The sequence below is a fragment of the Podarcis cretensis genome (genome assembly GCF_951804945.1).
Source record: "Podarcis cretensis genome assembly, chromosome: Z".
Lineage (NCBI taxonomy): Eukaryota > Metazoa > Chordata > Lepidosauria > Squamata > Lacertidae > Podarcis > Podarcis cretensis.
The window spans coordinates 31,952,366-31,978,885 of NC_137184.1; the positions used below are offsets into that span (position 1 = coordinate 31,952,366).

Below are 26,520 nucleotides of genomic sequence, written 5' to 3' on the forward strand. Positions count from 1 at the left end.
TTGTATATAAAATAAAGTTTATTATAAAGTTGTATATAAAATAAATGTTTTTTTAATAGACAGTAAACTGGCACATCTATTTTTTTAAGTGGAAAGTTTCCTTGTTCTAGTGCAATAGAAGAAGGCTAAGAGATTCCTTGAGAGACAAGCACACCAGCAGGTGCCTTTGTGGCACCTGAAAAACTAATACGCATTATTGTGGCATAAGGGACCATGGTCAGCTGACACAGACCAGACTAGTTACCTATTTAGCGTAATATTGCCTCCTTTGACGGGCAGCCCAACTCTAGCTTCCTGGCCAAAGCAGAGTAAATGGCAGCCTGCCTCGCACTTGCATCAGTACCAATAATTTCAAAAGGCTTGCCCAGGGTCATTCATGGGAAGAGAAAGGGTTAGGAACATCTCTTGCCTGAAACCTAAGACCCAGACAATGCTGAGCAAGATGGATCAATGGTCCAACTTTCAGAATAAGCAGCCTCCTATGTTCCTATGTGTGATGAAGTGGGCTCTGGCCAAGGTGCATTTATTAGGCAACAGTACATGCCTTAAATCTTTAATGTGCCATAAGGACATCTGTGTTTGTTTGTTTTTTGTTTTGTTACAACAAACCTAGCACAGCTATTCCTCTGAAATTTATCCTTTAGAATCATAGAACTGTAGAGTTGGCAGGATCCTGAGGGTCATGTAGTCAATTCCCCTGCAACGTAGGCATCCTGCCCACAGCTGCCCCTGGGTCAGCTGGGCCTCAAACCATCAACTTTCTGGTTAACAGCCAGACGCACTGATCCAATGCGCCACAGGAGGGCCAGAGATATATTTAATTGTTTTCCCCAGTGCATGGTACATACCTGTATATTTGATTACATTGCAGACATTGCTACTACCCTCATACAGTATCATTAACTGGGGTGGGCAACCAGCACAGTTAGGGCACAATCTTGTCAGCTGAGATGGCGCCAAAGGGGAACCTGGAGTGTTGTGGTTAGAAAATGGCAGCATTTAGTGATGATTGCCTTCACCGGCCCCAAGCAAGCATTTTACAGGTGTATGTTTCCCAGCCCCCACCCATCAGCTCTGGCTCCACCTACTGTTGGCCTCCCAGCTACCCGCCATACTTGTCTCAACGGCCACCAGCCCCCCACTGCCACATACCAACCATGTCCAAAGGTCATGGGTTGTTAGCTACTTCTGCCACCACAAAGTGGAATGTATAGCACTTCTGGGCAACTCATCATGGGAAGAAGGCACTCAGATGTGACAGAACAGACAGAATGAAGAGACATCTTTTTCCCTAAAAAAGTTTAAAGAACTCCTTTAGGTCTAGTGTAGTGGAGTGTCCAGAACAAATGTGAGGGATGTCTCTTGAAGCCAGCATGATGAAAAGAACTTGCTGATGAGAGCCTCTCAAGAAGGAGAGTTGGAAATGCCAGGAGCCAACGTGAATGGAATATGGCTCTTAGCTCATCTTCTTGGCCACAGTGGCATAGGTGCGTTCAATCTCCTCATCAGCTGGGCAGGTGTGACTGAACTCATCACGGGCATAGGCGTTGTGAAGATAGCGCCAAACTGCTGTCATCTCCAAGGGGATCTCAAAGTTGCGGTACTTTTTTGCAGCGATCTGAGGGGAAGGGATGGGTGTAGAGAAATAATAATAATTGGAGACTGATTTACTCTTAAGCACAAAGTGTTGCTCAGGAGAGAGAAAAGTTGGGGCAATTAATTGGTGATTAAAGCTGGTGCCAGGTTTGGGCAGGATTATCCAGCACCCCACCTTAGAAAGCTTCCTTGGTGGTAGAATTCCAGTGGGAAATGAGCAGCTGTCTGCCCTTGGTTGGTTCCAAGAGGCAGCCATTTTAAATTGCCTACAGTGGCCCAGAGCGCAGAACATTGGGCACTCCAAGGCATAATGGGAAATTTTAAATGGCAGTCTCCCAGAACCCACTGCAGAGAGGGACATGTGGCAGCCATCAGCACTGGTGGGCCCTGCTGGAGTGTGTGGGCCCGGCCAGCTGCATGCCAATTCCAGATGTAGTTAAGGTAGAGAGCATGACCTGGACAGAAGTTGACCACAGTCTCTCTGTACTTTAGCTTACATAGAGGAACACAGGAAGCTGCTTTAAACTGAGTCAGACCATTGGTTTATCTAGTTCAATATTGCCTGCACTAACTGGCAGTGGCACTCCAGGGATTTAGAGGGAGGACATTCCTAGTCCTTCCTGGAGATGCTGGGGACTGAACCTAGGACATTCTGTATGGAAAGCAGATGCTCTGCCAATGAGCTAAGGCCCTTCCCAGCCCTTGTTTGTTGTATGGCAGTATTTGGGAAACTCTGATCATGTGGTCTAGTGACAAATATTTAGCCCTCTCAAGTCAAGGCTTCAATCAAGCAACATCTTGGGTGGAAGACAAGCTGCAGTGGAACAGAAACAGTGCTGTAAGTGACAGATGTGGTGTATAAGAGTGTTGAACTCTGACCTGGGAGACCAGGGTTCGAATCCCCATTTAGCTGTGAAGCTCACTGGGTGACCTTGGGCCAGTTACCGTCTCCCAGCCCCACCATCCTCGTGGAGGATGCAATGCAGATTGGTGAACCAAGTGCACCACCCTGAGCTCCTTGGAGGAAAAGGTGGTATATAAATTTAATAACTAAAATAAAATACAATAATAATAAACATGGGGCAGAAAGGGAAATGCCTTCTTGCATCCCTACCCATAAGCAGCCGCTTGGAGAACTGAGCCTTGATCTCTGGAACAGACATCATCAGCTTAGTATACTGGGAAATGTACTCACCTTGATTATGTGGAGTTTAGGGAGCAGGTTGCAATCAGCTAATGTCATCCAATTCCCATCTAGGAACTTTCTCTTGGAGACCAGCACATCTTCTGCACAATCTTGGTCAATTTCCTCTGGGAGTGGGGTGCTTAAATAATCATCCAGGCGCTTGAATTCTCTCAACAAAGCCTTTTCCATATCTGAATCGTAAGAACCAGCCACGAATTTAAGTGTTTGTCCAATTTAAACAGTTTTAGTCCATCATTTCGCTTTTGCTTTCTAACCAATTTTATCTATTGATTGATGGACTGCCCTGAAATATGTCAACACTGTTATATTTTAAGGGCTTTGCAGATGGGCAAGATAATGGCTACATTTGGCTGCCAAGCTATACCATAGCTCAGCATGAACAAACCTAGGAAAGCCTTGGGCTTGCACAAACACCTTTCCTTCTGTCCACCCCTGGCACAACCAGGAGGAGAATGGGGGTGCTTGTTGCTTCCAGTTTTGCTTAACCATCAGGGCTTGTCTAGCCATTAGATGGGGTGAGGCTCCCACCGCAGGTGGTGGAAGCCCTCCAGATGGCAACCCTTTCATTGCTTCCGTCAGTGGCAGAGAAGTGATGCCTGCATCAGCACTGATTTTGGCTGACACCTTGCCAATTTCAGGCAAGATATTGCCGAAATCAGACAAGATCTCACAGAGCATGGGAGATCTCACTTGAAATCGACAAGATCTCACCCCAAATCAGTGCTGATGCTAGTGCCACTTATCTGCCATCAATGGAGGGGGCAGGGCAGGTGGTGCAGGCAATTTGGTGATTAAAACCAATTAAAAAACCCTCAAGGAAATTAATCTGGATTTTAGTGCAAATTTATTCTTGTAAACACATTTTTTGCCCACAGTGTTCACTCACGTACAGACTTCTGTAATGCACTTTTGAATATGATTCTCACTAATATATTTGCTTTTATGCTCTAATATGTGCATTTTTGTAAACATTGTTTGGTTGGAAAAGTGGCACCACAAAATTTGGATAAGTGCACATGGCAAAGGACAGCGGTATTTTAGTTCGTGTATCATTTTGGGAAGGAGAAATTCAATTAAATAAATTTAAATACTTAACTAACTGACCAACTGCATCCCAGATAACTCGGTTCTGTCCCCCCTAACATGAAGCCTGCCCCCCTAAAATAAATGCCATGACTCCCAGATTATCGATTCCCCTCTTATGAATATGATAATACAATTAGCATCACCCCTATGTATTATCCTTGCTTATTTCATTCTAGATATTTCCCAAAGGAAATAAAGTTAATAATCTTACTTTTGTTTGCTTCCTTGTGGGGGTTCTTGATGTACGCAGAGAACTTGGCAAAAATGTTCCTGCCAACAGCCATAGAATCCTGGTTTTGTGGGGTGAGCCGGGGGTATCTTAATTAGAAGTACAGAGTTAATTTAGATGTGCAGGAAAATAACTCAGAACTCTCATGCTTCCATTGAACTAGCCACTTGCTTATCTTATTGTCTCGAACCCCATCTCATAAGAGCTTGAAAGCACAAGAGACACAATTCTGGACACCATAACGAGGTATTCTAGAGACATGGCATACAACTGAGCACAACACAAGGTCTCTGAAGCCTCAGAAGGGTAAAAAGGGGGAGAGTCTGGTAGGGGAGGGGTGGAGGCTAGTGGTACCCAGCAGAAACAGGAGGTGGAACCTGGCAGGTTATAGGAAATACCTGGTAGCTGAGTAAACAGTGTTATCTCTCAAGCTAAGCAGAAAACAACCTGCCCCCCTGATTCTGGCTTCTCCCTACTAAGATTTTACACCTCATTCTGAAGACTCTAAGAGGCAAGCTAAACCCTGAAGCTTCAAGTCAACTGTTGAGATGGTACAGAGAAATCCTGTATCTAAGTGGAAGTGTTGTCTTCAGTTTTGCAGGGAGGGTAAGTCCTGGACAAGATGCCTTCAGCCACCACTGTCTGGGCATCCACCTCCTCGTTGCTTTTGCCACTGTGTGCTGATTTGTGTTGTCAAAATGACATAAGGAAAAGCCCTGCTGCTGCACCAGGCCGGCCAGTGGCCCATCTAGTCCTGCATCCTGTTTTTGCAGTGGTCATAGGAAACCCGCAAGGGACCCCTTGGGCCAATTTGCATCACCACTGAAAAGGATGCTGCTGCTGCTGCTGCAGCTCTTCCTCCTCTTTGCTCAGCCCTTCAGCTTGCTGCTTTAGAGAAGACAGGCGAGCAGGCAGCAAAATCAAGGAGGAGGAAAATCAGGGTCAGAGGACTCTAGGGGTTGCCAGTGGGGGACCACTACTGGGAGCCCAATGATGCTGACCTTTTAAAAATAAGCTTTGCTACTAGGCAACAAAATTTGATCAGGCAGGGCTGGCAATTTGCTGAGCATTCAGCCTCTGCACAGCTGTTAAAGCCCTTCTGGTGCTGGTTTGTGGGAAGAGAAAAGCATGTAGATACCAGCAGTGCAACTTACAACCAGCAGAGGGTACTGCTGTAATACTTTGCATTTCCTTCGATCCCTTGGCACTGACCTTTTAGGTTGTGGACACGCCATATATTTAAAGCACATCGTTTCCCTCAAAGAATCCCGGAAACTGCAGTTTGTCCCTCACTGAGTTATAATTCCCAGCACCCTTAATAAACAACAGTGCCCAGGATCCTTTAGGGAGTATCACATGGTTTAAACATGCTTTAAATATATGGTATGCCTTAGTGTAAGGGACGCGGGTGGCGCTGTGGGTAAAACCTCAGCGCCTAGGACTTGCCGATCGCATGGTCGGCGGTTCGAATCCCCGCGGCGGGGTGCGCTCCCGTTGTTCGGTCCCAGCGCCTGCCAAGCTAGCAGTTCGAAAGCACCTCCGGGTGCAAGTAGATAAATAGGGACCGCTTACCAGTGGGAAGGTAAATGGCGTTCCGTGTGCTGCGCTGGCTTGCCAGATGCAGCTTGTTACGCTGGCCACGTGACCCGGAAGTGTCTGCGGACAGCGCTGGCTCCCGGCCTATAGAGTGAGATGAGCGCACAACCCTAGAGTCTGGCAAGACTGGCCCAAATGGGCAGGGGTACCTTTACCTTTACCTTTTTATGCCTTAGTGTCTTAAGCTGAAATTTTGACACCAAAGTGTCTTTTGGGATTTTTTCTTTTTTTTTACAACAAAGGGATGTGGAACATGAAAACAGCATAGTTCTCTGGGTGCAATCTATACTCTCGTGTGACACCTGAAAGACTAGATTCAGAATGGCATACACTTTCTTTCTCCCCAAGAAGGTAAGAACCATTGCAGCCTAGTGGTTAGAGCTGGGATACAGTACTTGTGGCCCTCTGGGTGTCATTGGACTCCAGCTCCCATCAGCCCCAGCCAGCAAAGCATCTGCATTTCTCTTGCGCTTGCGACTGATTGCAAGGGAGACCCTATGCAGAGCATTAGTCCTTTAAAGTGCCTCCTGTTTACTGCAGCTGTAGCCAGAGAATTGAGAGAGCACGTGCCAACTATGACCGCATCTTGGCTATGCTCCTATCCTTAGCTCTCTTGTTTCGCTTGGCTTGGCTATGGATGCACAGTCCTTTAAAGAGCAAAGAGACCCCATAAGGGAGTGGGGGTGGAAATAAATTCTTGAACATCTCTGCCATTGCATCCCTACAATTGAACACTGGGGCATGCATGTAGTCTTCCCATCTGCAACCTTCTTTGTGCCTCTTCCACTTTCTTTGGGGCTCTCTGTGTCCTTCTCTCTCCTCCTCGACACCCCCCCCCCTCTTCCCTGCAGTGATATAGAACTTCCCTTTATTGTTTTTTAATCTCTCCAGCCAATACACTTCCTCCCTGATCCTGGTGGGGAAACAGATGGGTTTTACAAGCAGTCCCTGTCTCTCAACGGGAGGCCAAAATCACGGTCATTCCACCCCCTGCAAGAGGTCGTTGCTTAGTTGCATATGTTCATTTCACATTCCGAAAGACACAGCTATCACGTTGGTGAGCATCCTAGCGCAGCTAAAATTGTGTCACTCTGGACTCTGTTGCTGTCGCCTTCTGTACAGGGGTCGGGAAATTTTGGGATGGGAAACCTGTGCACTCCAACTCCCATCAGCCCCAGCCATCATGGTCAAGGATCAAGGATGGTGGGACTCACTAGTCCAAAGGCAAAGGACAAAATGCTGCCCCCTCTGCATTCCTTGTAGAGAATCCAACTAGATTGGCAATTGATTCTTATTACTTCAGTCCTGATGACAGGCCAGAATCCTCTCAGCATACCTGAAGGCATCAAATCAGCTTGAGGGGGAGCATGGCAGGCCAGTGGATTTGGAGGGAACAACCAGAGAGCAGCTACCACTGCTCACCAGTGTCTGCTGCTTGAGGCAGTAGCCTCAGTGTGCTTTGTGGTAGGGCAGGCCCTGCCTTGAGTCACACATCCCTGCAAAAACCAGTTTTGTCTGGTGAGGACAGAAAGAAAAACAACAGGAAAAGGGTGGAGACACTTCCAGACCATTGCTAATTTTTGGTGGGATTCAACCACATACCAGCAAAATCAAGCTGTGTAACTGGGAGACCTTTCACAAAAAACCCAGTTCTCTGAAAGATCAGACTTTCTGCAGTAAGGAAAGGAATGGGGAAATGCACTGGGAAGTATAGGACAACACTTACTCTGATGCAACGTCATCTGACCTCTCTACAAACAAAGCAAGATGGATGATCATTAAAGGTAAAGGTACCCCTGCCCATACGGGCCAGTCTTGACAGACTCTGGGGTTGTGCGCCCATCTCACTTAAGAGGCCAGGGGCCAGCGCTGTCCGGAGACACTTCCGGGTCACGTGGCCAGCGTGACATTGCTGCTCTGGCGAGCCAGAGCCGCACATGGAAACGCCGTTTACCTTCCCGCCGGTAAGCGGTCCCTATTTATCTACTTGCACCCGGAGGTGCTTTCGAACTGCTAGGTTGGCAGGCGCTGGGACCGAGCAGCGGGAGCGCACCCCGCCGCAGGGATTCGAACCGCCGACCTTTCGATCGGCAAGTCCTAGGCGCTGAGGCTTTAACCCACAGCGCCACCTGCGTCCCTGGATGATCATTAAGTAGCCAATATTCACTAATCTCCGTGCATACATATTGGGGTGAATGCTCCATAAACAGGGTGTTTGGAAGCACTCAGAAATGAGTTTTTGGTTTCACCCGGGGAGCTGGATTTCCTAAATAAAAAAATTCCAAGTAGACTGACATTACATGTTGGGCTAGCAAGGCCTGCCTGTGTGTTTGCTTCTGCACCCTTATATCTTTCTCGAAACACAATGATTACGATGGCACAACCATTTCCCAGTGGCCTAAAGAAAATAGATGCTGTAAGGGCTGCCATGGGCTTCCTACGGTACATGGGAGGAGCCTGATATAATAGTGCTTTATTCTCCTTTCCCCAACAATAGAATGTTGACATATTCTTTGGACGAAGGAGTGCTTTTATATGGTGTGTTATAAATAAATCTATTTATACCTCTTCTGTTTATAAAAAGGGTAGAGCATGCAGCACAAGCCGTGTTTATTTCCAAGGTCTGACTGATGCAAGTTCCTGATTCTAGTCACATCCACACCATACACTGAAAGCACTGTTATACCACTTTACCATCCATGCAAACTGTAGCTTATTAACAGCACCCTTAACACAGTACAGTTCCCAGGATTCCCCACATCTATTAAAGTGGGAGAATAGTGTTTTAAATGCATGGTGCAGCTGTGACCAGCCTTTTTTTATCTGTTCCTCACTGCCAGCATCCCACAGCCCCTCATCTGCAGGTAATAAGGCTCCTGTCCCTTTAACCATGGCAGCACAGGTAAAACCTCAACAGATGCAGCTTTCTCCCTCAGCGACAGCACCATGATAAGGAATACTTTATTCATTGCCTTTCTATGTGCTTCACAGCTGTTAAAGACACTTGAAGCCCTGCCAAAGGTGGTAGTTGCAAAACCTATCCTCCTGGTTCATTTAGGGAGCATTGCACATTCGGTCAGAGTGAAAGGGACAGTCAAACAGATTAAATAACCCACAGCTTGAATTGCCCTGCTTAGTTTGAATTGACAGGATGCAGCTTTTACAAGTGATCGATTAGAGGAAGGCAGTTTCTCTACAGGATTCTGCCTCAGCACCTGGCATTGCACATGAAGAAGAGAGTGCCTCTGTACATGCATCAAGTGCTTTTTCTGCACAACCGAAATAACATCTGAAATCAGGGCAAAGGGGCTAACATTTTCAGAGGGATATGTAGCTAGGAGGAAATGAAAGGAGCCTAAGATGTTAAATATTGAGGTACTTGGGTGGTGGAAGAGTCTGCTCCAGAAAGTCTTCAATCTTCAGGAAGTCTGTTTTCAGCTCCTTGTTGAACACCATGAATGGAGGCTTGGTTCCGGGGGCCAGGTCCTTTAGCTCTTCAGGTTTCCTAAACAATGGGGGTCAACAGAAGAAGGAAAGGAAAAGGAAAAGAGTCTCCTTCTGCCTATATTGGAGGTATTCTGCCTATACTGGAGCCTAAATGGAGGCTCCATTTAGATATCATGGCTAGTAGCCACTCCTCTGAGCTTCTTTTGAAGACTGTGCATCTATCTCCATGTGGCTATCACTGCAACAATGGCCCTGCATCCCAAAAGTTAACTGTGTATTGCAGGGAACCTCAGGCCTGAGGGCCAAATGCACCCCTCCAGGCTACTCTATCAGGCCTTGGGGATTATCCCCAGGCCACACCCACTTCCCAGGTTGACACCCCCACCGAAACAGCTTTGCATCATCCTTGAGTGTTTTTGCCTGATTGGAATAGATGTTTGCCTCTATGGCAGACAGACAGAGAGAGAGAGAGTGTGTGTAGATAGATGCACAGACTTTAAAAGAAGTTTCATCTAGAAAGATGCAGACCTTATGGCTACAATACAATGTTTTTTCCTTTCTTCCCCCAGCCACCCACCTCTCTGCTTTGTTTAACCAGTTCTGCCTGATTAACAATTCTCGAGAACTCAGAAGCTTGTTCACTATTATGTGATATATATATATATATATATATATATATATATATATATATATATATTCCTAATAAAGATGCTGCCAAACTGCAGGTCTTGGATCTTGGAATTTCTCTAATCTTTTGTGAAGCATGAAGGATGCAGAGGTCCACCTCCATCCTCTTACCTGGTCATATCAACTGTTGTCACGTTGAACCGGACGCCTTTGAGCCACAAGACCATGAAGAGGCTTTGGCAGAAGGGGCAGTTCCCAATGTTCTCTCCATCTAAGCCAGCCTGCAGTTAGAGGCAGAATGGGAAGCACTCAATGGCCACCCCTCTATGAGAGGAGCTTCACCACACACACACACACACACACACACACACACACACACACGACAAGGAAAGATTCTGGCAGTTCTAAACAGCTAATTTTCTGCGTTATACGGTGCACATGCAACAGAGAAATCTCAGATCATGCTGGCAGCTGCTTTGTGGGAAATGGTGGTTTAAAAATGCTTTATTTATTTAGTGTTGGGTGTTCACAGAACTTAGAATTTTAGAGCTGAATGGGGCCTTAGAGGCAGGGTTCCCCCCAGCTGGAACTTGCTGGAACTCAGTTCCGGCACCTCTTAAGTGGGCACCATTGCCATTATAAGAGAACAAGGGAGGCGTTTATGGTGAGTTATGGTGAGTTATAAGAGAACAAGGGAGGCGTTTATGGTGAGTTCTGGCACCTCTTTTTCCAGAAAAATAGCACTGCTTAGAGGTAATCAAATCTACACACCCCATTTAATGCAGGATTTGAAGTACAAGATACAACTACAGCATCCTTGGAAGGTGACTGTTTTCCCTTTGCTCAAATAGCCCCAGAGATGGAGAGTTCACCTCCTCTCACTTTACATCCATCATAGTAACGCCATAAAGGAGGTCAGTGTCGGTATCCCAGTATTTTGGAGAAGGGGATGACAGAGGTGCTAGCCACAGGTGAAGAAGTGTGCATGCACACGAAAGCTCATACCTAGAACTAACTTAGTTGGTCTTTAAGGTGCTACTATGGGACGCAGGTGGCGCTGTGGGTTAAAGCCTCAGCGCCTAGGACTTGCCAATCGAAAGGTCGGCGGTTCGAATCCCTGCGGTGGGGTGCGCTCCCGCTGCTCGGTCCCAGCGCCTGCCAACCTAGCAGTTCGAAAGCACCTCCGGGTGCAAGTAGATAAATAGGGACCGCTTACCAGCGGGAAGGTAAACGGCGTTTCCGTGTGCGGCTCTGGCTCGCCAGAGCAGCGATGTCACGCTGGCCACGTGACCCAGAAGTGTCTCCGGACAGCGCTGGCCCCTGGCCTCTTAAGTGAGATGGGCGCACAACCCCAGAGTCTGTCAAGACTGGCCCGTACGGGCAGGGGTACCTTTACCTTTACCTTTAAGGTGCTACTGGAAGGAATTTTTTTATTTTGTCTTGACTATGGCAGACCATCACGGCTACCTATCTGTAACTGCCACAGGAGAGGTGAGATTTAAATGTCAGTAGTTTTTACCACTACATTAGCTCCAGAGGAAACTCTAAGTATGGCAACCTGAGGCAGTGATTAAGGGTGCACTGTCAGTATTTCTGGATGGGATGCATTTGCATACCAGCAAATACAAGTTGCATAGTTATAGCTGATGGGGAGATCTTCTGCAACAAACACACTTCCCCGCAACATTGGACTTTTTGCAATAAGGAAAGTGATGGAGAAAATGGACTGGAAATTGTGGGATAACACTTGTTTTGATGCAACATCATCTAACCTGTTTGTTATTATGGTATGTATTTTAGTGTTTTTATATTTTAAGCTGCCCAGTGATCCTCAGATGAAGGGCAGTATAGAAATTTAATAAATACATTTAAAGTACAGTGGTACCTCAGGTTACATACGCTTCAGGTTACAGACGCTTCAGGTTACAGACTCCGCTAACCCAGAAATAGTACCTCGGGTGAAGAACTTTGCTTCAGGATGAAAACAGAAATTGTGGGGTGGCGGCACGGCAGCAGCGGGAGACCCCATTAGCTAAAGTGCTGCTTCAGGTTAAGAACAGTTTCAGGTTAAGAATGGACCTCCGGAATGAATTAAGTACATAACCACTGTACATTTAAGACACCTGACCTTCCTCAAAAAAATCCTGGCAACTATAGTTTGCTAAGAGTTCTGTCAACTATAGCTCTGTGAGGAGTAAGCTGCAGTTCCCAGGATCGGGGGGGGGGGGGGAGAGAGTCATGTGCTTTAAAAGTACTTTACATGTATGTATGTTGTAATAATAATAATAATAATAAATTTTATTTATATCCCGCCCTCCCCAGCCGAAGCCAGGCTCAGGGCGGCTAACAATAATCAAATATATGCAACCACTATCTAATGCTCCTGCAAACAAATCAAGATGAATGCACCCTCAACTAGAATTAAATTTTCACATAATATGTACATGTATGGGCATCTACTCAGATGTCAGTCCACTTCTGTGGGTCTTATTTCCATGTAGAGGTAAAAGTACATGACCATTAGGTCCAGTCGTGGCCGACTCTGGGGTTGCGGCGCTCATCTTGCTTTACTGGCCGAGGGAGCTGGCATACAGCTTCTGGGTCATGTGGCCAGCATGACTAAGCCCCTTCTGGCAAACCAGAGCAGTGCACGGAAACACCGTTTACCTTCCCGCCAGAGCGGTATCTATTTATCTACTTGTACTTTGAGGTGTTTTCGAACTGCTAGGTTGGCAGGAGCAGGGACCGAGCAATGGGAGCTCACCCTGTTCCGGTAATTCAAACCACCGACCTTCTAATCGACAAGCCCTAGACTCTATGGTTTAACCTACAGTGCCACCCGCGTCCATGTAAGCATGCATAATATTACTATGTTGGAGCGAGGGAACAGATGAAGGCAGGAATTGAGTGTGTGAGGGAGAGAAAGACGGGTTCCAGATGCAAATAGGACGGGTGGCTCCTGCAATTTTAATGGATGTATGGAAGAATGAACTCTTGCAAGCTGTAGCTTGTTATGCAAGCTGCAGCTACTGAAATGCGCTCCTCTACACAACTAAAGTGTAGCAGCCTAGCTCTCTTTCTCCAGCCACCTGAGAAATGGAGTCATTGCTGGGACATGGTACTCATTCCTATGCAGCTACTCAGATGAAAGTTCCATTGAGGCTTACTCCAATGCAAACTTGCACAAAACTGTAGCCTAGACTCCGATTCTTGAGCAAGTTACCAGTCTCCAAATCTCATACCACTTTGAACTGGGTTTTGGGAACTGTTTTGTTGCAGCAGCAAATTAAGCCCTTAGCTTTGCTTGTTGTTATTCCTGAGTCCTGACGTCGAGCAGGACTCCACACCATACATTTAAAACATGACTTCTCCCAAAGCATCCTGGGAACCGTTGTTTGTTAAGGGTGCTGGGAATTGCAGCTCTGTGAGGGGCAGTGCCCATAACAGTTTCTGGGATTCTTTGAGGTAAGCCATGTGCTTTGGACGTGTGTTGGATGTGTTTTAAATGCATAGTGTGGATCTGCCCTTATCCTGCCACCAGCTGCAATGCCCCTTGCCCCCCCCCCCCACCCCAGGCACAATAGACAGCAGTCAACACTGAGTAGATCTCATGAATAGATCAGCAGGCTAAGCCCAACCCATCTCAAACCCTGGGAGGTGCCGCTTAGCTGGAAGCTGGCATTATTTATTTTCTTTCTCTTGCTTTCAAATGAAACCGTACATTGCTTCCGTTTCCTTAGGTGGGAGCTGTATCAGGGGTGAAAGCAATACTGAAAGCCCTTGGTGTTCTTTGCCAGTCTATTGTGGCAAAACATTATCTTCTTGGCCTGTGGCTGTCAGGGCCTCGGGAAGTGAGATAAAGGAAAATACACAGAACTCTTGGTTGGGAAACCTGGAAGGAGAATGACAGTGTTTTGGTATTGTAGTCCAACAGGAAGGGAGTCTGCACACTGGCCAGGGAAAACCTCAAGAGGGAAGGTGTGGAGGAAATAATACACTAAAGTTTTCCATAACAATAATCCCCATCCTTTTATTTCTGTTTCTTTTCATTAGTGAAGCTAAGGAGCCTATTCATCTTTTCCAGAGATCAAATCTGTGTTTTCCCCACAACAACACCCTCTTTGAACTCTTGAGATTTGATGTGGAAATAACTTCGCACAATCATGTTAGCCTGTTTTAGTTTGAAACCACTCTCCTGTACAACACTAAGGTATAGAAACTTATTTTCAGAAAATGAAGAAAAAGAAAAGAAACAATCACCTGGCAACTTCCCACTTTCCCAATATAGGCTTGTTCACATGTTACACTGAACAGAGGGACAAGTTGTCCCTACATGTGGACAAGTGTTTGTGTGAAAGTACAGGAGCGCACAGCTCAACCACTGTGTTCACACGTACACAAAATGTACACTTATTAAATATGATGTTTGAACACCGCTTATGTTAAGCCTAGACTGGTTTAAGTATTGTGGGGTGTACTTTGTTTTTCTACTAGAACCCAGAGATCCACCAACCAGGGGCATTGTTAAGAGAATGGACCATGAAACCCAACCTCTGGTACCTTAATTATGATTTGTTAAGATAAATGAAGCCATAGCACTTCAGAGAGGTGATGTCAGCAATCTTTACAATGCTTCTGCAAGGTAGACCAGTAATACTATATCAATTTACTGATGGGTTGCTCTCCAGCAACCACTGTTGCCTGCAGCTGGCCCTCAGGGGCAAAGAAATTGCACACCCCTTGTATACTGCTTAGTTTCAGCAAAACGTCAATTTCAGTTCTCTTTGTTTCTCATTTTTCAAAACTTAAATTGAGTTCTCCACATTTTGCAGAAAATTGTGATTAAAAAAAAGATTCATTGTGATAATGTGCCAGCATTTCTCCTAATACACACTTTTTAATATGCAGTTTTGACTAAGTACACATCTTTGCAAGCAATTTCCCCTAATGCAGTGCATTTTTCTTTGTTATTTACACTAATATATTAATTTAATGTACACTTTCCTCTAATGTATGCATTTTTTTAAAAAAATATTGTAAACATAGTCTGGCTTCGAAGAATAGCTGCGTTTCGGTTCACGTGTTCTTTCAGATTTGATGGATTCGCTTTTAAATGCAAAGTGAATTGCCTGATGAGAGTTATAGTCCAGCAACAACTGCAAGATGCAGTTACATCTTGTAATGTTGCAGAGGAGGGCATGACTGGTCAGCATGAACCCTTAACAAGACCAATACGTTACAAGGTAGGGATGGGGAACCTGTGGTCCTGCAATTGTTGTGGATTATCCTTCCTTGGAGGTTTTTAAGCATAGGTTTGATGGCCATTTGTCATGGATGCTTTAGGTTAGGGGGTTGGACCCTTGAGGTCCCTTCCAAGTCTAAAATTCTAAATTCTACGATTCTGTGATTCAGTTCCTACCTCTGCTGCAACATTTAATTACCGGTTACACTTGTAATCTATAATACAGCTGTAGCTTAGGCTATACCTTCAAAGTACATTTGAAACACATTCTTGTTTCAGACTCTTGGCTCTGTAGTTCACCCCTCACAGAATTACAATTCTTAGAAACCCCTAACAGTGCCCAGACGTCTTTTTGGGTATGTGTGCTTTAAATGTGCTTTAATGTATCGTGTATGCACCTTAAAGACTCAAGCTGTGCCCACACTATAACTTTGGAGCGTATTCGAAGCACATTCTTTCCCTCAAGGAATTCTGGGCACTGTAGTTCACCCCTCACAGAGTTACAATTCTTTTTTCTTTTTTAAACAAACAATGTTATTAAAAGGTTTTCCACATATAACACAATAAAAACCAAACAAAGGAAATATCTAAAGAGAGCAAAAGAATAAAAAGGAAAAGGAAAGAGAGAGGAAAAAGAAAAAAGCAACACACAACATATAAACGATTTTTTTAATATTCTATCAACCTTCTGTCTTAGACTTCAATTCACAGAGATGCATGTCTTCCCAGCTTCCACCTGGGACAGCTCCCAACTTTCTCAGCCTCACACCTTGAGGAAAAACCATTCTATTCTGTCTCTCACACAGAACTCTTCTATCAATCTTTCAGTTATAATTTTCAGCAACCCTTCACAAACCACAGTGCCCAGAAGTATGTGAGGGGAGAATGGGCTTTGAATGTGCTTTAAAGGTACAGTTTGCACAAAGCCTTAGCAAGAGAGGCTGAAAGATATAGCCTTAAAAGAATAACAACAACAACAACAACAACAACAACAACAACAACAACAACGAAATAAATACTGCAGCCATTTTTTGGGCACTGCACAGTTCTTATCTGTATCCTGTAAAAACATTCACATTTACTATGGGACAGATCTCTGTGACAGGGTTGATAAGTTAAGGGTGAACGTCAGGCACAACAACTTCCTGAGAGGAGCACTGCCTCTCCCCACGCTGGTCCCCAAACTAACTAAGCTTCTGAAAACACCGAAAGCCAAGCAAACAGTGTGGAATCTGTGGCATGAATCTGTGGTGGAGGCAGACTTTGTTGTTTTTTTTTAATGATATTTTATTAAGTTTTACAGAAAATTAACAGTCAACAAAGATCACAAAACCAACAAACAACAAACATCAAAAATGCAAACAAGACAGGGAATAAAAAAGAAAACATAAAAAAGATTTAACATAAAAAATGGAAAGAAAATAAAAAAAACTCTTTTTCAATTTAATAACCTTCAAAACCTTATTTTCTTTACTTCCACCCGCCTTCCTTTCTTGTATTCCACTTTAAAAATTATTTCAGCAAGCTCATGCATTATTCATTTTCATCCTTTATCCCTCCCTTTGTACTCTTATTTATCTTAGTTACTAGAACCCCTTCCTTTCATTTTCAATGCCTTCAGCATTCATAAATTTTACAATGCTTTTGTAAATACACTTTAAACTTCTTCCAGTCCTCTTCCACCTGCTCTTCTCCTTGATCTCAGATTCTGCCGGTCATTTCTGCCAGTTCCATATAGTCTATTAGTTGCATCTGCCATTCTTCCAAGGTGGGTAGATCTTGCGTCTTCCAGTGCTTTGCAATAAGTATTCTTGCTGCTGCTGTAGCATACATAAAAAATGTTCTGTCCTTCTTTGGCACCAATTGGCCGACCATACCCAGGAGAAAGGCCTCTGGTTTCTTCAAGAAGGTATACTTAAATACCTTTTTTCAGTTCGTTATAAATCATTTCCCAGTACGCCTTGATCCTTGCGCACGTCCGTGGTGGAGGCAGACTTTGGTTGCACATGCAACATACATTTAAAGCACAGGCACCAAAGAAGCATGGAAACTGTAGTTTATCCCTTACAGAGCTACAACCCAGCACCCTGAACAAGCTACAGTTTCCAGGATTCTTTAGGAGGCAAATTGGCTTTAAATGTATGGTGTGTACCTGGCTCCCATGAGTGCACTGTGTACACATCAGTACACTAAATCTTCAGTGTTGTGCAAATCCAAGCAAGTCCAAACTTTTGGGTCTGTGAACTGGTCACACCCAAGCATGCAACCAAAACTTCGGTGTGTCAGACAGGCTATTTATAAGCACAAAGAAGTGCACAAACACATAGGAACATAGCACATTAATGCAGTGGCACAGTTAAGCTAATCTTAAACTCTGGACTAAGTGGATGGTACTCAACTAAGATGCTGAGAGTTGTTAAGGGATCTACTGTTCCCCGCACAGATCTACAGTTTTCAGAGTTCCCTGGAAGAGGGATGATTGTTAAGCCACTCAAGGAATTGTAGCCCAATGATGGGGATAAAGGTCTCCGAACACTCTCAGCGCCGTTAACAAACTACAGTTCCCAAGATTCGTTGGGAGAAGCTGTGAATGTTGAAACCACTTTAAATGGATAGTACAGATGGAGCCCAAATTTGCTCCATTAATTTCAACAGGTCTTCTGCGAGGCACATACCTCCATGTGTGGTGGGAGTGCCCCAAAATCCAACTATTCTGAACAACAACCATACGAGAAATAAGTAAAATAACCAAGCAAGTATTAGAAATCACCCCAGAAATGGCCCCACTAAACATCTTCCAAGACAACAATGCCCATTTACACCACAAAGAACTCATAACCCACCTACTCTCAGCAGCCAGAAGCATCATAACCAGACACTGGAGAGACCTGTCAGGAGTAAGTATGGACCAATGGTACCAAATACTATGGGAAACAGCCTTACTAGAAAAATTAACCAATAAACTGAAACTGACATGGGGACAAATAAAAAAAGACACCTTCACCCCGGTATGGCTCCCTTTTATCATGTACACAGCCCAACAAGACAATGACAAAAATCCACCAACAGCATACAAATCAATATGGCTAACCTGATCCAAAACACCCACGCACCCCACTCACACATGAAAACAAAGACCACCACAGCCAACCACAAATGAATAACCACACCCTAGGCAAACCCCAACCTCTCTCACCACCAAAGGAACACAAGCGAACAGCAAAGAACCTGCACAAGCAACGCTGACACCAAACCCTACATTTAGTAAGTAAAATAGAAACATCGCCACAAGACCCCACCCCCATCCATCTTCCCCCCATCCACCTCCTTCCCCCTTTTCTTCCTAATGTCTCAACAAATGAAACTGATTTGTAAAAACGTTACATGGGGGAGGGGGAATACGAGAGAGAGACATTGCAAACACTTTTGTAAATCAAGAAAATCTTTAATAAAAAAACAAACAAAGAGGTCTTCTGCGAGTAAAACTTAGTTGAATGGCTCCTATAAGTCTTACAGGATTATTTCACTTAACTAAGCCAGCCCAACTGCATTTGGGGACCTTCCTATTCATTCTGGGAAGAAGGGAAAGCAGCAGCTGATCTGAGGCTGATGCAAAAATACCCCAGGGCTTTTGTTGCAGGTCCCATTACTAAACATATTTTGCTGACCGGCTTCTGCCCCAAAGCTTCACCATGAATTAGTCCAACCCTTACCTTGACAAAGAGCTCAATCTCCGGTTCCTTCAGGGGGCTGCGAAGTCGACTTGCCATCGTCTCTTCTTCTGCCCGCAAAACACTGCTGGTGAACAGTTATTTCGCTCTGGTTGTCTCTCAACAAATGTCCACAGGGAAGCAGATGGGAGTTCTAACAGTACGGAGTTTTTCTCCAGGCAGCCATGAAGATGAGTCCCTCTCCAGGACTGTATGTCACTTGGCTATGAGTTCACCCCCGTCACTTTCCTTCCTTTGAGGTGTGCAGACTGACCCCATGGGGTGGGGGGGATTTCCACAGAGGCCTGCCAGGTTCCAGGCGTGAGTCAGCAATGTTGGGCTATCAAGGAGCAACACACCACCTTCTCCTCTGGTATATCAAGGAAGCCAGATGTTGCCCTGACTCTCTGAGAAACATCCCAGAATAACTTCTGTTCTTTGAGTGCAACTCCACAGCTACCAGAGTTTCTATTACAGGAAACAAGCTGGAGATTTTCCTGTAGTGGTTTAAGAGGTCGCTTATTTAATATATCACTCCTAGATTTGGGGGGTTTTCTGGGGTGTGTGTGATACCTTCTGTCAAGCACTTTCAGTATACTAAGATACTCCCATTTTTGAGGGCCCAGGGGCACATTTAGAAATCTAATAAACTGTCATGGGTGCCATGAAATACCCTTTCCACACACTGGTGATGCTCAGACACACAAAGAACTGGAAAAAACAGCCCCTTGACAAAATTTCCCCATAATATATCATACTGCAACACACACCTGCAACCCCACAGACTCCAATACATACAAATACAACCCCACATGCCAACACAAACCCCGGTAAAACACACCTATTACTCCCTCACATCCAGAACCTCACAAACCCCAAAGCATCTGAAACTTCCACATGCCCTGCAACCCCACATCCCCTTCCTACGACCCCACACATTATTGCTAGAGCAGGGTGTTCCAATATGTGGCCCACATGTGGCCCTCAAGGCCTTTTTTTGGTGGCCCTCAGCAACATTTTATGCTGCCCCTCACCCCGCGGCTGAGTGTCTGTGCAGGATGGGAGGGATGGGAATGAAGAAAGGAATATTCTGGAAGATCAGATAACTGACTGGCAAGAACCCTGGCATCATTCCACACTGCAACATTTTATTGCAGATCCCATGACTAAACTCAATATGTTTACACTCTATATTTTATTTCATTTAATAAACAAAATGAAAACAAAACTCTAAAAATAAACAAAAAACTAACACTCAACACAACTGAATCTTTCCCCTTATTTTGAAGGGAGGAAGTTTTCCTCTTTAAACAATTTAACAAAGCCTAGAAACTGTAGAGAAACCATGCTGCCTTTCTTCGGAGCAAGCCACGAGGCAAAACCGGCTGATGTTTGTCCAGTATGTTGTGTTCTGCCGTAAATAGCCGCCTTTCACAGCTCTGTTTAAAGAGCTCCACTGGTGCTCCTCTGTGTCTTGCCTTTTTGTCCTTGCTGACCTCAGTTTTCAAAACCAGTGTATTCTGTAGGCAGTGGTGGATGAGACAATCTCTTTGGCTGTGGGCATTCAACCAAACTTATTGATGTGTTGCTGAGGGATTAACCCAGCCTTCCCCAGCCCAGTGCCCTCCAGATGTTTGGGACTATGGCTCCCACCAGCCTCACTCAACACAGACTTTGGGGTTCAAGAACCCCACAGCCACTGCTTTTGTGGGGAGGGAGCAGCTGCCTGGCTTTCTGTTCACCTCACCTTGGCCTAGATTTTACCAAGAGATTGTCCAGGCTGCTACTGATCTCTTGGCAAAACTGCTGCTTTAAAGTACAAACCAAAATCGATAGGCATCATAACCCACGTGTATGATGGCCAATTTAAAAATGAAGCTGAGAGGATATATATATCTGCAAGCTGAGTAAGTGATTGTCTAGGGCCTCAGACCACAAGGGGCATATAAATCCAAAAAACAAGTTTTACATAACTGGTTTTAAAAAGGAAGGAAACAGGGAAACCAGACTCTACAACAGGTATCATCATTCAGATGTGACAGAAATATACTTATCAGCTGCACACCATCGTATTGTGTTTATAAATCTGTAAAGAAATAACCATAATCAAAATGTCACTAAGCCAGGTAGCTGCTCTTGGTTTGGTGTACATTAAAGGTTTTAATATATGCTAAATACGAAATCATAAAGGTACTTTCATTTTGAAAGCATCTCACGTGCAAATACACTTATTGCAAGACACGTTTTAGTTAGATTTCTAGTTTTAAGATGCATCCTCACCTATCTCCCAGGATATATGCAGATATAAATGTTTACTGCAGTGTTTTTATTTTCACTGTCCTTTCTGTTGGAATAATACACCTTCTTTTGGGGCCTCTTAAACTTAGGGCAATAATGCCCTCCAGACGTTGTTGGGACTATCAGCCATGGACCAAGATGGCAGGGGTTGATGTAGAGGCCCCACATTGACTACCCCTGGCTTAGGGGTAGTTAGCCAAAAGAGTACAATCAGTAAGTACAATCAGGAACGTTGGACTTACTGGACCTTTCTTGGTTAACTAGGAAACACACCCGCACTGCCGGCAGTGCTAAGAACCAGCTCATTGTGAATGGACAATAGGAGCATTTGAGTTCCAGCAGCAGAAACAGATGAGAGAGACCACGAAGTCTGGAGCACAGGGGCAGGCAACAGCAGGAAAACCAGGACTGTGTGTATGATGCGATGCCCGGATCTTGGCTGATGAGTTGGCTTCGGATGTTTGGGGTTGTGCTGGGCTTCTTCTGTTTTTCAACTTTGCTGAAGGCAGCTCCCGAGTTTTCAGGTGAGTCTGTGAGATGAGCTAAAACTGAGAGGAGGGAGTCTCTTCTGCAGCATCCGTCCTGCTGCAACTGCTGTCTCCTAACAGGCAGTGACTGTTAGAAGGAAGGCAGCCTCCACTAACCTTACACCCAGATCTTAGAAATCTCTGTTCCATGCAGAGAGGCGGAGGTGGGAAGAAAGGAAGGGGGACAGTGGAAAGGCTGACTCAAAGAGCCTTTTTCTTAGACCAGGGGTGGCCAACTCCCAAGAGATTGTGATCTACTCACAGAGTTAAAAACTGGCAGTGATCTACCGCCTTTTGGGGGATTCAGGTCAAAGTTGTTGAGCTTTATTTAGGGAGGAGGAAAGTCCCATTTTTGGGGGGTGCAGGGCAACTATGTTGAGCTTTTTTGGGGAGCCAAAGTTGTTGAGCTTCTTTTGGGGGAGCTAGTGATCTACCAGTGATCTACCACAAATGTCCAGTGGTCTAGACTATTGATTGATGACTCCTTGAATCACAGAGTTGCAAGGGACTTCATGGGTCATCCAGCCCAGACCCCTGTTGCAGGAAATTATAGATTCCTTGACAGGAGAGCCCACCACCTTCTGAGATATTTTGCTCTACCATTAGGAAGTTTTTCTTCCAGACTTTAAAAAGAAAACTGGGTGACATTTTGCTGGTCCTCATTTGAAGAGCAGCCTTGGAGTATTATTGACATGAATCTAGGAGGGCAATTCTTCAGCTCATTTCCGAATTTTTAAAATTCATTTGAAAGCACTATGTAGATATGTACATCTTCCTAATTTTAATGCATTCTTCCCTCACCCCTATGCACCCCATGATGAAAATTTTTGCCACATTTGGGGTTTCTAAGTGAATCTAGAACTTAAACTACTCCCAGGGCTACACTCTAGGGCTGCCTTAAAGGAAAGAACATGCAAAAATAAAAAATGACTAAGTACAACAAAGAGTTTAAGGTGCTATAGTATGCATTATTTTTGCTGCAACAGACCAACGCAGCTGCCTTTCTGGAAATAGCTAAGATGACTACCAATGTGATCATAGTCACATCCCCATAGACACACCTCTTCTAAGACTGTACAAAATTAAAATCAACTCAATGCAGACATGTATGGCTGCAAGGGTCCCTTCCAACCATACGATTATATGATTCTAATAGCAAACCAGCTGTTATATCACCCCCACACCTTTTTTTTTAAAGAATATTTTTTAAGATTTTACAAAGTCATAGATACAAAAATACATAGTAAAACAAAAAAGGAAAATACTCTCAAACAAAAATACAAAATACAGAAAACTAGAAAAATAGAAAAAAGAAAGTTAAAACAAATCCATTTTTATAACTTTAAACTCATTAGCTTGTTTCTTTGACCTCCTCACACCTCCCTTTTTTGTATTCCCATTAATATAATCAAATCAGCAAATTCTTACCCTCTTTCATTTATCTTAACTCTATATCTTAACATATTATAACTCTATATTTTCACCCATTATCAATTCATTTTTGCATACTCTTTTTAACTTTGTTGCTAATGCCACTTATTTTCAATCCAACATCATTTTAACATTCATTAATTTTACAGTGTTTCTGCAGGTAGTATTTAAATTTCTTCCCATCTTCTTCCACCAACTCTTCTCCTTGGTCTCGGATTCTGCCAGTCATTTCCGCCAGTTCCATATAGTCCATCACCTTCATCTGCCACTCTTCCAGGGTGGGTAGATCTTGTGTCTTCCAATACTTTGCAATAAGTATTCTTGCTGCCGTTGTTGCATACATAAAGGAAGTTCTATCCTTTTTTGGCACCAATTGGCCGACCATGCCCAGGAGAAAGGCCCACCCCCACACCTTTTGTTTAACATCCAACCTGATGGAAATTTCTGTTGGATTCAAGCTGTTCCTCACAATTCTTTGGCGTTTTGGGTGGTCATGATGAAAGGATCTTGCCATTTTTCAAACTAAAAATGCATGCTATTGCAACTCACCTCTTTGTCTGCCCCACTCATTTGGTAGGTTTCTCTTTTAGAAAAGCTTGCTTATTTGGCATGCAGAGGGGAGGCAAATAGCACCCATGAGAAATCATAGTCTCTGCATATGTGGTGACACTTTGCCTCTTTTAGTGCTTGCTCTACAGCACCACTTACCCACAATGTTAAAACAAAACCACATTAGAACCTTGCCCCCCTCAAACCCAGCTAAAACATCTAACACGAAATCCCACTGCCATCTTACTTGTTTTCCATGGATGATGCTGGATTTAGTGGTTTCAAATCAAGCTGCAACAGCAGGTACAGTGTTTCTTGTGGTTCCTTTCGATAAGGCTGTTGTTCCATTATAGGGCCAGAGCAGACTGCAGAGTGACTGAATGGTTATGCTGACGTTCTTGAACATTTTAAGTCAGGATGGCCAACGTGGTGCACTCCAGGTGCTGCTGGACCCCAACTCCCATCAGCCTCAGCCAGCATGGCTAATGGTGAGCGATGATAGGAGTTGTAGTCTGGTGCCATCTGGAGGGCTACACATTGGCAAGATGTTATGGACACAATAATAGGGCATTAGGTAAAGGTAAAGGGATCCCTGACCGTTAGGTCCAGTCGTGTCCGACTCTGAGGTTGCGGCACTCATCTCGCTTTATTGGCCGAGGGAGCCGCTGTACAGCTTCCGGGTCATGTGGCCAGCATGACTAAGCCGCTTCTGGCGAACCAGAGCAGTGCACGGAAACGCCATTTATCTTCCCGCCGGAGCGGTACCTATTTATCTACTTGCACTTTGATGTGCTTTCGAACTGCTAGGTTGGCAGGAGCAGGGACCGAGCAACGGGAGCTCACCCCGTCGCAGGGATTTGAACCGCCGACCTTCTGATCGGCAAGTCCTAGGCTCTGTGGTTTAACCCACAGTGCCACCCGCGTCCCCAATAGTGCATTAGTAGTGAGCTTATCCTGCTTTAGTTTCTTCGTGATGCTTCCCCAATGCTACCATATTATTGCTTTCTAGAAGGACTATAGCACAGCAAAAGTGGGGCCAATATAAACCAGAACATTTGTGGTATAAAAAGTTGTGCGATTTCAGCAGGCAGTTGTAGCATGTGCACTGATTGGAAATGAATCTGTGTAACCACCCCAAAACTTTTGCAGGTGCAGAGAATGCACACCTGGGGGCCCCTCTAAGTGATGTTCCTACATCATGAGGGTCTCAAGAACCAACCCGAACTCATCACATTTCTTGATGGTGGCATCAAGAGATAGAAGAGTGTAAAGATTGGTGGACACTCAAGTTTTTTTAAAAATAGCTCTACTAAGCCACTTCTGGCCCAGAAGTGGATGGTTTCACTTATTTCTATATTTACAAATGATAGGAGATCAGCAGACTTATATTTAGCATTATTTTCTTTCCAGAGACACCCAAACCCATTTGCTTTGTTTTTCCATCAGGTTACTTACAGAAGATTTTGAAAAACCATACTGCCCACGCCTGTGATAGGGAGCAGATGACAATAATTTGCCCCCACAAAACTTCCATTAGTGTCCTTTCTGCATTCTATGGACGCCGAGTGCCCAGTCGAAACCTATGCCCAACCACAGAAGACCTCTCTTTGGAAAGCACCGATTGTGTGTCTGCCACAGCCCACCAGGTAAGAGGCCCTAACATTTACATAGAACAGCACAAAAATGTGTTGATAGAATTAATAACAGAGAACTGGGGCACTGCTTGCCTGAGCAGAAATTAACATGCTATTTTTAAAAATTGGAATGTGCAAGTTTTTTTTACCCTTTTTTTTTTTTAAATCAAGCAGCTGCAGCTCAGTGGTAGAATATCTGCTTTGCAGGTAGAAAATTCAACCCCCAGCTTCTCTAGGTAGGGCTGGGGATGTCACCCATCTGAAATCAGAATAGACCTGGCCAGAAGGGCTCAAGGTTAGCCAATGAGCTTCAGTTAGAGTGTTGAACTAAAATCTGGGTTCGAATCCCCACTCATCCGTGAAGCTTACTGGGTGACCTTGGTCCAGTCACTGTTTCTTATTCTAGCCTAATCTTCATAGGGTTGTTGTGAAGACAAAATGGGGAGGGGTGTGTGAACTCTATGCTCCTTGGAAGAATGGTAGGATGAATTTTTTATAAAAAATGCTCACAAAAATTTGGACACCTATCCACTAAAATACAAATGAATATCTGTGGGGACTTTTTTTGAAATAAATAATAATTGCAAACTGATATGGAAATGCAGTGAAATGAACTTGCAGTTGGAAAAATAAGAAATCAAAAATGATGGACTCATCCACCTACTGGCTGCTTAGAGTACAAAACCCATCCAAGATGAACTAACAAAGTTTGCTCAGTAAGCAAGCCAGCCAGCTATGTTTATCCAAGATTAAAGTCAAGGCATTTCCTCATTTGCACAATTCATTTGGCAAAGAGCGGGTCTGGTGGGAAGGGTGGGGTGGATGCCTGAAAAGCAAGCTTGTGCTCTAGTAATTCAGAACCTTGCATCAGGATCTGACTCGCTGCTGTCACCAGGAAACTCCTTCTTTGCATAGCTCGCTATGTCTCCTTAGCATTGCATGCACACAACATGTGTGATCTTCACTCATGTGATAATCAGCATGGAGGTAGCACTGTATTCTCCTTTCCCATGCAGAAGGGGTTTCTAGGTAGGGATTTCCCTTGCTTTCATGAAATGGCCGCAAATAGCAGCTGTAATGTGGTTGCTACAGGAGTAGCTGGTGTCAACAAGAATATGTCAAAAATGCAGAGGATGGAACGAAGCATTTCAGTGTGCTGGGCAAGAGGATAAGTCTACCAATGGCTACTGGTCATGGAAGCTGGCTGATGAGGACAAATGAGGTGCTGCCCAACCAACTTCAGCCAGCCTTACCTGCCATCTCACTTACAAGCAGTGATGGGGATGCCTCTGCCTGTCATTGACTCTAGCTCTGCCTACTGCTGGTCTCCCTGCCCCACCA

At 44.6% G+C, this 26,520-nt stretch overlaps 2 protein-coding genes and 1 long non-coding RNA gene across 5 annotated transcripts in view; 2 read left to right on the top strand and 1 right to left on the bottom strand.

Annotated features, from left to right (window-relative positions):
* On the bottom strand, positions 1-19,006 carry CLIC2 (chloride intracellular channel 2). Its single transcript, XM_079962348.1, has 6 exons — positions 18,744-19,006; positions 9,960-10,069; positions 9,094-9,219; positions 4,101-4,207; positions 2,792-2,973; positions 1-1,618 (listed from the first exon to the last, which is right to left on the bottom strand). Exons 1-6 carry the CDS (start codon positions 18,798-18,800, stop codon positions 1,457-1,459), a joined length of 744 nt encoding a protein of 247 aa, XP_079818474.1. The 5' UTR covers positions 18,801-19,006; the 3' UTR covers positions 1-1,456.
* Positions 10,078-11,440, top strand: LOC307208048. Its single transcript, XR_013834947.1, has 3 exons — positions 10,078-10,443; positions 10,487-10,759; positions 11,275-11,440. It is a non-coding gene; the product is annotated as an uncharacterized lncRNA (long non-coding RNA).
* The window catches only part of LOC307208030 (protein eva-1 homolog C-like), a 27,986-nt gene continuing 14,633 nt past the window's right edge, over positions 13,168-26,520 (top strand). Inside the window, exons 1-2 of one of the 3 annotated variants that reach the window (XM_079962335.1) lie at positions 13,168-13,253; positions 24,992-25,191. In XM_079962335.1, coding sequence (XP_079818461.1) covers positions 25,048-25,191 — 144 coding nt within the window. In that variant the 5' untranslated portion in view covers positions 13,168-13,253; positions 24,992-25,047. Of the gene's footprint in view, positions 13,254-21,319; positions 21,563-24,991; positions 25,192-26,520 lie in introns of those variants that run through there. The other 2 variants (XM_079962333.1, XM_079962334.1) reach the window with 2 other exon arrangements.